This window comes from Juglans regia, chromosome 11 (genome assembly GCF_001411555.2).
Source record: "Juglans regia cultivar Chandler chromosome 11, Walnut 2.0, whole genome shotgun sequence".
Lineage (NCBI taxonomy): Eukaryota > Viridiplantae > Streptophyta > Magnoliopsida > Fagales > Juglandaceae > Juglans > Juglans regia.
In genome coordinates, this window is record NC_049911.1 from 16,905,699 (window position 1) to 16,920,292 (window position 14,594).

Genomic DNA, 14,594 nt, shown 5'->3' on the forward strand with positions numbered 1-14,594 from the left:
AGACAAGACTCATACTCTTCCTTAAGTCTTTCAAAACCTATGACCTCGACATTCATGATAGACAAAAGAGAGATACGACGGCTCAAGGCATCAGCTGCTTGGTTCTCAACGCCCTTCCTATGCTTTAAAGCAAAAGAATAAGCTTGCAAATACTCAACCCAACGGCCATGCCTAGAATTCAATCTTTTCTGGGAATTGAGGTAGCGGAGGGCCTCATGATCTGAATAAAGAACAAACTCCTGAGGTAGCAAATAATGGCGCCAATAGCGCAAAGCTTGCACAACCGCGTACAGTTCCTTATCATAGGTAGAGTACTGTTGTTTGGCATCATTTAACTTCTCACTGAAATAAGCAACAGGGTGGCGTTCCTGGCTAAGAACTCCACCTATTCCTACCCCTGAAGCATCACACTCAACCTCAAAAACTTTGGAGAAATCAGGAAGTCGCATGACAGAAGCTTCCGTCATTCGCTTCTTGACTAACTTAAAAGCCTTAGCCGCTACCGATGTCCACTGAAATTCTCCCCTCTTCATGCACTCCGTGATAGGAGCCATGATTGTGCTAAACCCCTTAATAAAACGACGATAAAATGTAGCCAGACCATGAAAACTCCTGACATCATGTATAGTATTGGGCTCAGGCCAACCAACAATGGCCTGAATCTTTGTGGGGTCAGCAGATACTCCAGTAGAAGACACAATGAATCCTAGGAAGACAACCCGATCGGTGAAGAAAGAGCATTTCTTCACATTAGCATACAGCTTTGTCTCACGAAGAGTGGAACAAACCTGTGTGAGATGATCTAGATGTTGTTCCTTAGTCCTACTGTAAACGAGAATGTCATCAAAGTAGACGACGAGGAACTTACCCATGAAAGGCCGAAGAGCTTGTGTCATCACTTTCATAAAAGTACTTGGGGCATTGGTTAGTCCAAAAGGCATGACCAACCACTCATAAAGGCCGTCCTTCGTCTTGAAGGCAGTCTTTCACTCATCACCCTGGCGAATCCTAATTTGGTGATACCCACTCTTTAAATCAATTTTCGAAAATATTGTGGCACAACCATCATATCCAACATATCATCAAGCCTAGGGATGGGAAATCGATATTTCACTGTGATCCTATTAATGGCACGACTATCAATGCACATCCTCTAAGAACCATCTTTCTTAGGAGTCAAAAGGGCAGGAACTGCACAAGGACTTAAACTCTCACGGATAAAGCCTTTGTGAAGAAGTTCACCTACTTGTCTTTGGAGCTCAGCATGCTCAGTGGGATTCATCCTATAATGAGGCAAGTTGGGAAGGGACGCTCCTGGGACGAGATCTATGGCATGTTGAATATCTCGTAGAGGAGGTAAGTGGTCAGGGAGGTCTTCAGGGAAGACATCCCGAAACTCCTGAAAAAATGATTGGGCCTCATCAGGGACCACTACTGGAGATGCCAAAGGAACCTCCATAACAACTACAGCAAACACAACAGGAGCACTCACGAGTGCACGCTCAAACTCCGTAGAGTTAATGATATTTAACCCTTTTCGTTCCACAATTTTCTTTGTTTGTTGTGAACCAACAGGTTTTGGAGGTAGAGGGTTAAGATGAATCTTCTTTCCATTAAACACAAAGGAACATGAATTGGATCGACCATGGATAGTCACATCTAAGTCGAATAACCAAGGCCTGCCAAGAATGACATGACCGACATCCATAGGAATGACGTCACACCATATACGATCCTTATATTCTAAGAACTGGATAGGAACCAGACAACGCTCTTTCACAGCTATGGAAGAGGTATCAACCCAAGAAACACTATACGGCTGAGGGTGAGGCACTGGTTGTAATCCAAGACGGGACACAGTAGCCACAGAAACCGCATTAATGCAACTCCCACTATCCACAATGATTTTACAACCCTTATCATTGATTTTGATATAAGTATGAAAGATGGCATGACGGCGCCAATCATCAGTACCTTTTGGTTGGGTAAGGGTGCAACGTACAACACTTAATCTGGGTGTGTCGGGAGCATAAGGTACAGAACTTAAATCCACAGGAAAGGCTCGGATACAACCTAAGAAGGTACCCTCATCATCACCTAAATCACCAAAATCCTCAAGATTAGGCTCATAGACTTGATCTTCTAACAGTTCCTCAACTATACCCTCATGTTCCTCAATGACTAGGGTTCGACTAGGACAATTGGAAGAAATGTGACCAAAACCCTTACATTTGAAACACTGCAAGCGGGAGGAAGTCCTTGGAACTTCAGGACCTTTACCCTTATTTTCCCATGCGGGGGAAACATTAGATGGCGGAGGTCCTAAGAGAGACTTAGGGGAAAGGGTGGGCGCTGGGGTGATGGAAGGGCGGTTGTCACCGCGCCTTCCATACGGAGTCCTCATGACCGACTCATAGTCTCGGACTAAAGAGTAAGCATGGTCAAGTGTAGCGACACCCCGAAGGACAAGCTCACGTCTAAGGTCATCCTTTAAGCCTTGTCTAAACCTACTCAAAGTCATGGCCTCATCCTCAACAATATGACATCTCATTCGGAATTCATCAAATTGAGTGACATACTCGGTCACTGGCCGATTGCCCTGTGTAAGGGCATTCCATTGGTCCAACAAATTACCCCTGTAAGATTGGGGCAGGTATTTCTCTTGAAGACGACGCTTCATTTCTTCCCAACTCCCAACGGGAGGCGCATGACGCCTCTCAAGGAGATCCTCTACACTTTCCCAAAAGAGTTGGGCAGTGCCAGTTAGTTTCAGGCTAGCAAATTGAACTCTTCGATCTTCAGGGACTCTATACCAGGTAAAGAAACGATCCATATCCCTAATCCATTGAGTAAAAACTCGAGGATCTAAGCAACCATCAAAAGTAGGGGCCTCTAGCTTAATGTTTCTGAATAGACGCTCCTCATGGCGAGTAGGGGACTGAGTACCTTGGCGGTAATGGTCTCGTTCTCGCTCACGATCATAATCCCTACCCCCACGATCATGTCTGACATGTTGTCGATCACCTCGTCGACGACGATGGCGTCTATTTTGGGACACTTCAGAGTTGTCAGACGAATGAGGGAGTTCCTCAAAATTGTTCAACCTAGCAGCTAGGTCCCTGTTCTCCTCACGAGTAGCAGCCATCTCAGTTTGGACAGCCGCTAATTGAGTTTGTACATGTTGCTGGTTATTGGCTAGTTGAGCTAATTGCCGAGTGAGGGCATCAAATTGGGAAGGGTCCATGGTAAAAGCACTGGAACTAGAGGTGACAAGACGACCACTACGCAACTGCATGCAATGCAACACTCGCTAAATGAAGTGCAATGGAGAGATCAATGAACAATAAATGCAAGCAATGAAAAATATCAACTAAGCCAAATAATAATGTCTTTTTTTTTTTTTTTTGGGATTAAGTAAATTCAAAATACGGCAAACAAATAATACTGACGTTTAAAATAATAAAGCAATGGACAAATGCTTAATCATCAAACAAGTCCAATCACGTAGCAATGCTGTTTTTTTTTTTTTTGGGAAATACAATCAATGCAAAATGAGAGTAAAGCTTCAGGCTATGAAAATGAGAATGGAAACACAAGACATAGGACGTAAAACGAAATTCAAGTGTCGAATAAATCTGGCCGTAGCAAATGCGGGTTTGGCTAACTTCTCTATGGTAATAGCAACACAGAGAAAACAATTAATACATTTTCAAAAACAAACCCATAGTGTAAACCAAAGAAGGAGATAGTAAACTTCCCTCTGTCCGATAACTGTGCACTATCAATGAGAATCACGCGGAAATATCGATGAGAGTCACGCGGAAGGATAAGCTGAACCACGCAGAAGTCGCGCGTGAGGAGAACTCGAAGGAGAGTTCGACGTCTGGTAGAGGGAGAAGACTCGGAGCTGAGATGCTGCGTTTCCGGCGTCGTCTGCCTCAAGTCTAGTGATTTCGGCGAGGTCTGTACTGTTTTCTCTTCTTTTTTTTTTTTGCACCTGTTGTCTCTGTGTATCTCGGTACTGGGTATTTCGGGAGAGGCCGAGGGTGAGACGGAGGTAACGGGGAGGGTCGAATCACTGAAGAGAACCCAGTTCTCGGCAAGGTCTTCGACGGGTTTTGCTTTGGCTTGGATCGAAGGGAACTCAGGTGGGTGGGTTTTCGGCGCTGGTTTTCGGAGGAAGGAGATGAAGCGAATGGCGCTAGGTGTTTGTCAGCGTGGCTCGGTATTGTTTGAGAAAACAATACAACCGGCTCTTGATACCAATATGATGTAGGGTAGAAATGAGACAAGAGGTAGAGTAGAATATTAAGAAAATAGAGAAGAGAAAAGAACGAGAGAGGAGGGAGGGAGAAGAAGAAGACAATCGGGACTGAAGGGGGGCGGCTAGCGCATCAGTTTTTCCATTCAAAATCAACTAACTACAAAATTCCTTCAATTGTCTTTAAATAGTAGGGCAACACAAACCCTAAATGAAATAACTAACACATTAATAAAATGACAAAAATAGAAAATGTCTTTAAGTAGTAGGGCAATACAACCCTAAATAAAATAGACAAAACATTAATAAAATAACTAAAACATTAATAGAAGGAGATGTCCTCATCACAAAGACCATGACTAATGCAAGTGTTCGGCTTTAAATGGCCAAAACCAGCACTCCCTAATACGGATTCTGCAAAAGGAAACCAATGTTGAGACTGATGAATGAGATTGTGTCAAGCAGCGCGGAATGAATTATGAAACAGAGAGATTCAATGGTATAGATAAAGTCACAAAGTAGCCAGACACTCATCAACGCGCCATCCATCAAGTATTCAAATTAATGACCACCTCTGCGTAGGCTAATCCTCCCACTTTAAGCTATACTTCCAGCATGCATTAGTTCCATGATAGTTAATTAGTAATGAATGATGGCACATTGCATGTCTTACACATCTCTTACACATTTTATTAAACCCATTGCATGCATACAACATAACTTACAAACACATTTTCTTACTACAATACAACTTCACAACAATCACAACAATTAATCCCAAAACAAACTAATTTCAAGCAACCCAACAACATGGAAAAAAATAATACATAAAATAATTTAATTTTAGGGCTCGGAATCAGGTACTCTTACAAGCTACAAGAGTCTAAAGCTAAACAGAGATTGAAGCTTGGAATCCTGTTGCGCACTACGGAGGCGCAAAGAGCAACGGAGGGCCGGCAGCAACAGAGAGGGAGGGAACGAGGCGGCGAGACGCAAAGATCCGAGAGGTTCAGAGAAGGGAAAATGGAAGGGGAAGGGGTCCTGCATTTTAAATCCAGATGTAAAAAGATATTGTTTTACATCTGGATTTATTAAAAAAATAGGAGTTGGAATCAGAGTAGCTCCGAATTAGCTAACGGAGTCGAAGTCGGAGTTCGGAGTGGACTAGTATGAGGTACTTTGTTCAATTTTTAAAATTTTTTTATGACATAACCATGCGGATATCTGGATCCAAATATACAACTACAAACTTGTACTTCAGTAAGCTCTCGGAGCTTCACTTCCACTTGCAAAATAGTTGTGCTAACTCTAGGGAATTGTTATCTGCTATGGCTATGAGGATGAAGACCAAATATGATAAATATTGAGGAAATATTGAGAAGAGAAATAAATTACTATTTGTGGTTGTGATCCTTGACTCTCAATATAAGTTGGTCGTTCTAGAATTTTGGGTAAATTTCGTCCTTGGGGTAGTGAAAGCTGCAAAGTTTATTAGAGTGCTAAAAAGTGATATTGATGACCTATATAGTCACAACAGCAATAGTTGTCAACCTTCATCCGCAGTTGGTAGCTCCTTACATTTGAGGTCGACGGAGTCGACAGCTTCCTTAGATGATACTAGCCCATCCATAGGGGTTACAAGCCATCGTATTATGCACCAGTATCATCAACTCATTGCAACGAGGAATATTATGCAGTGTACATATGAGGTTGAACGATATTTTATGAAAGTTGTCGAGGCACCTAGTGCTGTATTTCAATTATTAACTTGGTGGAATTAATTCTACCAAGTATCCAGTCCTTTCTCGTATAGCCTGAGATATGCTAGACATTCCTGTCATACGGTTGTCTCAGAGTCGGCGTTTAGCGCTGGAGGTCGCGTAATGGATGCTTATCGGAGTTCATTGTCACCGTCAACTGTGGAGGCCCTCGTTTGCACACAGAATTGGATAAGTGAAACGTCTATTGGACTAGTTACCATTGGCGTTGATGCCGAGAGCTATAGGCTTGAATCGGGTAACTTTATATGCTTTTAAATGATTATTTAATTATTTTTAATGTTTCTAACTTCTACTTTTTATGATTTTATAGACCTAATTGTGAGCCCTAACATAATTGTCAATGACTGAGAGTTTGAGACAAATGCCCCTTGAGAGTTGGGATGGAGTTGAGAGACTATGGACTATGGAGAACCCATTTTCTTGATAAGAATCAAATTCTACTTTTATCGTGTTCAATTTTTTATTATCAATTTTTTTCATTTATTGATTGCAACTTTCTATCTTCATTTTAGGTCTGACTAATGGACCATTGAGATTTGAGTGAAATCCGTGTTAAATTATACAGTGAAATTTAACTAATTAACTAAATATTTTTGTTTGGCCTTGTGTTAGTAATTTTCTGTGGAACTTTCTTTGAAGAAATTTAACACAAATAATTAGTTACTTGTAGAATTATTTGTGTTAAAATTTCTTCAATGCCTTACCCAACCCCCCCTCCCCCAACACGTGTGTTAAATTTCTAACACAAGAACACTTACTGAGGGCAGTGAGTGTATAAGAAGCTAGTTGTAATGAAGAAGTTGTGAGTGTCAAATGGAGTTTGCATTTACAGGCATGGAGCATAGGCTTGAATTGGAGAATTCTGGGTTCATCAAAACTTGGATTTCTATTTTTAGATTTGAATAATGCTACTATGCCGCCTCATTTTGACGTATTTTTTTTTTTAATTTCTTTCTTTTACTTACTAACTAAGGAAGTGACTATTAGTGTATTTTTTTATTTTTTTAAAATATTTAAATATGTTAAAAAAATATTAAAAAAAGAAGAAAAAAAAAGAGTAAAATTTGTACTAATGGGCATGCCCAACGGTCAAAGCTAGGCGGCACACTAGCACTACCCTTTAGATTTGCATAGATTAGGATCTCTCATGAATGGGTTCTGATTTTCATATTGCTGTTTAGATGTGCATTGATTTTCATCTTGTCATTCGAATTTCCTGGTTGAAACTCACAGATAAGGGGGATATTTTTCATACCTTTGTTTGGGAATGATTTAGTGGTTCTCCTAATTTTTAAAAGGAGTACATGAAATTGAGCTCTTAGCATTTGATTGGATGGTGTCAAACTAAATTTTAAAGCATCTCCTAACTAAAGATGGACTTATATTGTATAAGTTGTAATGATTAGTTTGAAAAAATTGTAATGATTAATTTGAAAATGTTGCATTTAAATTATGTTTGGAAAGGAGATGTGATGAGATGAGATGAGGATTTTGAGATGAGATCTATTTTCAAACAAGCCCTTGATAGACCTAAGTGAGTTGATAAACCGCATACAAGGCGTAAGAAAAACAACCGTCAAGTAGATCCAAGGAAATCCTAATACTCATGGATCCAATCCATGAAAACTGGACCAACTTGTATAATATAAAATTATAGACCAAAAAGAAAACTTATGCACGTAGGTGATCATCTTCTCCATTCTAGGGGTACCGTAGCACCCATGCAGTGTGTGAGGACTGTGCAAATTCAAAGGAAGGAACTCCCCTACACAAGGGCAAATGCAGCCAAGAAGAAGGTAGTTAGTTGAACAACGTGTAGCCGAAAGCATTGTAGGGCGAGCAACACATTATAGTGAGCAAATTTACAAGACAAGAAATACATGTGAGCAAGTCGAACGCCACTTTGGACGACCAAGGGAAAAGCTTTCTATATCAAGCGATTAAAAGGCATGCTAGTAATACGTAAAGCAGCCAAACGCCACATGGACGATATTCATTTTCTACTTCTTAGTCTCTGTGAGTATGTTTATGATATTCATTTTCTACTTCACCCAAACTACTTATGTGGCTATGTTTATGATATTCATTTTCTACTTCCTAGGATTGTTTGGATACAAGAAGTCTTTTAACTCATCTCATCTTATCTAATCTAATTATTACAATTTTTTCAAACTTTCACACAAAATACAACAAACAATTCAAAATTTTCAAATAGCAAAACAAAAATAATAATAAAAAATAATATTCTAACAATATTTTATTCAACTTTTAACTTTTATCTCATCTCAACTCACAATTCAAACCTCCCTTAGTCTCTTTCTCTCATGAAAGTGCATTATTTTCTCGTTATGTTTACTGACTACTTTGATGATGTGATTTCAAAGTATTTAATGCATTGGTTTCAAGGAGTTCTAAGTGTGTGTGTGTGTGTGTATCACGAATCCCAAGCTATGATGGGAAATTATCTTAGTAGAGTTTCTCTGGTTACTTAAGAGTGCTTAAGAATTGAGTAACGTTCCTTGGGTTGTCGCTTGGCAACAACGGGATTGGGCGATGTGTGGACCATGTCGAGCCGAGGGAAGGAATCTCCTCATGTAGGCAAAACATTAGTGAAAATGAGGCAATTAGGCAAGCAACATGCAATCAGAAAAGAAGTAAGGTGAGTAGGATGTTGTAGAGATCTTGGCAGATGCAGGCAGTAGAAGGTGACTAAAGAAGGTTCACCTTACACCCATCGAGCAAAGGATGTGCTGACCATACAAAAGGCAAGCTTGTTGTGAAGGTGGAGAGCATTCTGAGATAACCTGGAGGAGCTTAGAAGGCATCAGGTGATGTGCCCAAGGCCTATGCTCCATCACAAAAGTCACAACAGGAGCACGCTTGGGGAAGAGGTTACAGAGTTGTAGGCTATATCATCTAACCTTAGAAGTAAGGCCTAATGCCACATGGGCAACTCTCATAAGGAGAATGACTACAAGCTTAGTCTCAAGGCAAGTAGTAGAGATGTGTGCGCCTTGTCCCATCAGTCCACTCAGTCTCTACCATTCTTCAATCTAGAGGACACATGGACAACCGAGATTCAAGATTGCCTTTTCAGTCAATTAGAGGTTAGGATCCGTCAGGACTGTAACTGATAGTTCTGCAGTATAAAAGACATTGGACAATAGTCAACATCTCACTTTTGAGATTTGAAAGTATTTATCTTTTCTCTCTTCTACTATTTGAAGACTTTGACAAAGCAAAGAGCTTAGAGTTTTCATCCACAAGGAGGCCGACGATCCAACATGACCATTAGCATTTAGTTGTTGTCTAGGTAGGTTCACTCCTACGATGATACTAGAAATGTGGGGTAAATATTTATGGGTATATTCATGATGTCATATTCTACTTATCATCTCTTTTTCTCATAAAGTAAATACATTTCTCACTATACTTATAGATTACTTTGATGGTGTGATTTCAAGATGATGTGATTTAGAGTGATGTGCCTTTAATGTGCTCTGTACTCTTGGGATCGGGTTGAGGGCTCCCCGTACCATTCCTGGTGGCACGTTACCATGAGTTTCATATGGATAGAGGGGTTCCCCATGATGGTCGGGGTGAATTGTTTATGTATGACTCCATTTGATAACATGGGTAGAAAGAGTCCTTGTGTTGATTAGGTGGAGCGCTCTCTATGCTGCTTTGGTGAATATGTCCCATGCATTGGCTGGGTAGAAATTCTCATGTTGAATGGGTGGAGTGATTTCTCATGTTGGGCGGGTGGAGTGATTTCTTGTGTTGGATGTGTGGAGTGATTCCTCGTAGTTAGTGATAATCATGATCTTTTTCTCATTATACAAGTTTTGCTCAGCGAGTGATTCCTCGCCATACTTACGAATGTATGCATTTTGCTCAGTTGGTGATTCCATGCTATGCTAATGAATATGCGTGTCTTGCAAAGAGGGTGATTCCCCGCCATGCTTAAGATATATGTGTTATCAATTTTATTTACAGGAACTCGTGTATGCATATTCATTATCATTGTCTCTTATTATTAGTGTTGTTATGAGTTTAACTTACTAAGATTTCATTAAAATCTTTATGGTAGTCCCACTATGGTTCCGCTCCTCGAAACCGTAGACTTTGATACATATGTAGTCCAGAAGACCTACCCCAAGAATAAACGACCTACCCAACCTGAGGAATAGCCATGGAGGAATGTCTCCATTTAGTTTAATATCTTTGTAAGTTTTAAGATGTTTACTGTAGTTAGGCGACAAACAATAAACAGTTTTTGGTGTTATCTATTTCGATGTGGGCGATAATCTAATGATAGTATGTAATTACATATGGGATGAAGGAAGGATGACATATGGATATTTTTATTAAATGAAGGAGTATTTGTACAACTTCTTTGGTACAACTAGTACTAGTCTCCGACTAATCACCTTTACTCATTCTACTATGATAAATGTTCTATATACACATGTGCTTTGCAGACGACAATGTGAGATCCCCACAAACGAAAGTGGTGTGGTTGATCGGCTTGCATCTCGGGCACCATGGTCCTTCCTCTGCAAACTACAACGGGGGTTGGGGGCGCCATAACTTGGTCTCATAGCTTTTACGACTCTCGTTATATCCATAATATTACTTAGGGTAGCACTAGAGCAATAACTTGTGACCTTTAGTGTGATAGGCTGGAATCTTTGGGTATCATAGGCCGATTTGTTAGTAAATAAGTTTGGCTCAAGAGTGAGAGTGATAGGCTTGGATTTATGTGGCATGATTATGATTTGGTGCGACTAAGAGTTTCATGTAATAGATGACCCGGGGGCGATCACGTAGATGATCAACCTTATAACGATGGAAACCACGCCACATGCCAAGTGATCGACCGTATGAAGGACATGTTACAAGGACAGTGGGATTTTTTCCAATAGCAATTGCAAACATAACAAGTTAATTACCCACGCGTTGAACAAAGGGGATGTATGTACAAACGATCCTTAGCCTATTGATATCTAAGGTTCTTTGGGAATGAAGGGCCAACAAAAGTAGGAAGGTAGATTAAGGATATTGAAAGGACATTTGAAGTGTGAGGTTGCACGGAGGATCATAAAGTACTATATGCTAGTTAGTTATTTTAAGTAGAAATAGCAATTTTGTGGGATGCCAGGGGGCAACTGCTTATCACAGAACTAGGATCTATGGAAGCCATTCCTTGGGAAAGGTTTAAGAAGGAATTTGATGATTGATATTTCCCTACCACAGTGAGGCAGCAAAAGTTGAAAGGTTTTGCCGGTTTAGTTCATGGTGGCATGACAGTCAAACAATATGCTACTAAGTTTGTGAAGTTGGGAAGGTTTGCCCCACATTTTATCGCCACGAAAGAAATGCATCCTGAGTGCTTCCAAGATGGGGGTTACAGCTGTGATTACGAACCTAAGTGACTTGCCTGCAGATACAAGACTTCCAGAGGTTAGGAAATGTGGCCTCAATCGCTGAGCAGGAGTATCGCAGTCTTGCGACCGTGATAATGGGTTAGGAATTTGTTGGGGGGAAGGAAGTAGATCTGGATCACCCCAAAAGTTTGCATATAGGATGGGGGTATGTCCACAAGCTATCCTTGGAATGCGCATGGGAGGATGGGCACTAGTGTGTGGCCACTGTAACAAATCCCATTAGGAGGATTATCAATAACTCATGCTCACATGCTACCGATGTGGTCAAGTCAGACATTATGCCGAGGAGTGCCTGAAGGCAGTCCAATAAGGAAGGACTAGCCCTATGGGAGGAAAAGGAGGCCAAAGATAGGTGATGTAGGCAAGGGTGTATGCATTGACATTAACACCATGGGCGGTGATGAATACGCCCCAGAAACCCAGAAGGCGGGCATCATTACAAGTACGGACTCCCTAGGTCTAGAATGAGCATGCATTGATGATTAGAATGTTTTTGTAAGAATTATGAGGTTTGGTTGCAACAAGGCAAGTGAAGGTATTTGGGTACTATACGTGCACCTTATTTGACTCGAGAGCATCCTAGTTGTTTGTATCTACCATGTTTGCTAGGATATAGATTCTGTGGATAGAATCGATGCGACAAAGTGTCACAATAGCATTATCGACTGGATAGGTAGTGGTTTGTACTAGGGTAGCATCGAGTTGTTTGCTAGAGATAGGAGGGAAAGTGTTGGGCACTGACTCGATAATGTTTAATCTAGTCGGATTTGACATCATGCTAGGAATTCTGGCTAGGGGAGATTTAATTCCTCGGTGAAGTGATATCCAAGGAAAGAGTCTCAGTAGACCCAAGTAAGATTGAAGCGGTCATAGATTGGCTATCCACAAAGTTAGGAGTTTTGATTGCACTCGTTGGGTATTACAGAAGATTCGTGGAGGGATTGTCTAAACTTTTGAGTCCACTCACAACGTTGACTAGGAAGAACACTAGACATATATGGATCGGGCAATGCGAAAGGAGTTTCAAGGAAGTGAAGAAAATGTTGACCACGACTCCTATATTAGCATTGCCAGAGCCTCACAAGCCAATGGTGGTGTTTAGTAATGCATCTAAGTATGGACTTGGGTGTGTTCTAATGCAAGAGGAGAGAGTACTAGCATACTCCTCATGACAATTGAAGGACCATGAAAAGAACTAACCTACCCATGATTTGGAATTGGCGGTGGGGGTCTTTGCCTTAAAGAACCTCAATATAAGGCAAAGGAGATGGTTGTAGATCATAAGTGATTATCGTTGCGAGATCAATTACCATCTCGAAAAAGACAATTTGGTCGTCGATGCTTTAAGTTGAAAATCTCATATGAAGGGAGTCGATGGATCTACAAACATGGATTCCCTCCTCAATGGGATGAGGAGATTACTAGTGGAAAGTTCACAACAAGGGAAAGCCCTCGCCTCATGCAGGATTTAAGTGTGATGGACTAAAAGAGCAACAACGAAAAGATCCAAAATTATTGGACATTTGACAAAGGGTTAGGAAGTTGAAGGGCCCATGCACTTCAGTCTTAATGAAAATGGAACCATGTTGTATATAGGTCAAAGGGTGATCCCTATCGACTAGGAGATTAAAGGAAAGATGCTCATTAAGGCTCATTCAAAACACCTGGGTAGTACAAAAATGTGCAGAGATTTGAAGAAAAACTGTTGGTAGGAAGGAATGAAGTGGGATATTGCTCACTTTATCCAAAGATGTTTCACGTGTAGTCAAGTGAAGGTAGAATATCAAAGACATGTCGAGAATTTGCAGCCTTTACCTATCCAGAGTGAAAATGGGATGACTGCCATGGAGTTCATAGTCAATTGTAACTAAATCTCATTTGAACTAACTATTCAAGGTTCTTGGTTTCTAAACTCTTCATTAATGAGGAGACATGAAACATGTCATACACTCCTTCATACTCATCTGGTAGTGCTACTCAATATACTACTCGACCTACCATTTCCATTATTTAATAGGCCCTAACATATCTTGGTCTCAACTTTCATTTCTTCTCAAACCTCTTCACGCCCTTGATGGGTGACACTATGACACTTTAAGATACACCCAATCATGCTCTTCGAAAGTCAAGTCTCATATTCTTGTATCAGCATAACTTTTATGTCAACATTGTGTTGTCGCTATCCTTTCTCGTATAACCTTGACTTGATTCTTCATTTCTTGGATTAACTCTGGCCCAATGACCTTACATTCTCCAACTTCATCTCAATATAGAGATGGCCTACATTTCTTCCCGTAGAAAGCTTTGTAAAGGGCCATTTGGATAGTTGCCTCATAGCTATTGTTATATTCTCCCAAATGCATTCAAAGTTAGCATGTAGGCTCTTACGTTTCTTTCAGTGTTTGGTAGGGCTGTAAATGAACCAGTCTGTTCAATAGCCCCCTCGGTACATGCTCAGTTAAACTCGAATCGAACTCGACTCGTGAAAAAAAAGCTTGTTCGTGAAAGTAGATACCCGCTCAATTTGTAAATGACACATACCCAACAAAACTCAACTCGACTCGGCTAAGACTCGTTAAGGCGCGCTCGTTTATGCTCGAGTCGACTCGTTAGCTCGACTCAATTAAAACTCATTCATATTGATAAATATATAAACACCTATGTATATATACATATATAAATATATGTATTAGCTAATAATATAAGCATACTACTTTTATAATTAAATATATAATATGTAATCTAATTACTTATGTCTATATAATGAATATACTTCATAGGTATAATTTATAATTTGTATAATAATTAGTCGATAAAATTTAATAATTTCATATACTAGTACGTGGGAACCATATATAAAATAGATATATGCTATCATATTAAGTGTATATCTTAATAATATATGTAGACATATAATATATTGTTATTTTGGATAAATATCAACTAGTTAGATATTAATTATTTATAAATTTTTAAAAATTTTATAATTCAATAGAGGTTCTACTTGTTAGTTGTATAAATTCAATATTATATCTTTTATTTCTTTTTATTTAATTTATTAATGGTTAATTTTTTTATTAATTGTATAAACAATTCGAGCTCAAG

At 39.9% G+C, this 14,594-nt stretch overlaps 1 protein-coding gene across 1 annotated transcript; it reads right to left on the minus strand.

The window, feature by feature from the left end:
• Window positions 1-1,153: 1,153 nt before the first annotated feature.
• LOC118349905 lies at window positions 1,154-3,244 on the minus strand. Its single transcript, XM_035695856.1, has 3 exons — window positions 3,133-3,244; window positions 1,570-3,057; window positions 1,154-1,464 (listed from the first exon to the last, which is right to left on the minus strand). The coding sequence occupies exons 1-3, from the start codon at window positions 3,242-3,244 to the stop codon at window positions 1,154-1,156; spliced, it is 1,911 nt and encodes a 636-aa protein (XP_035551749.1).
• Between the last annotated feature and the right edge of the window lie 11,350 nt (window positions 3,245-14,594).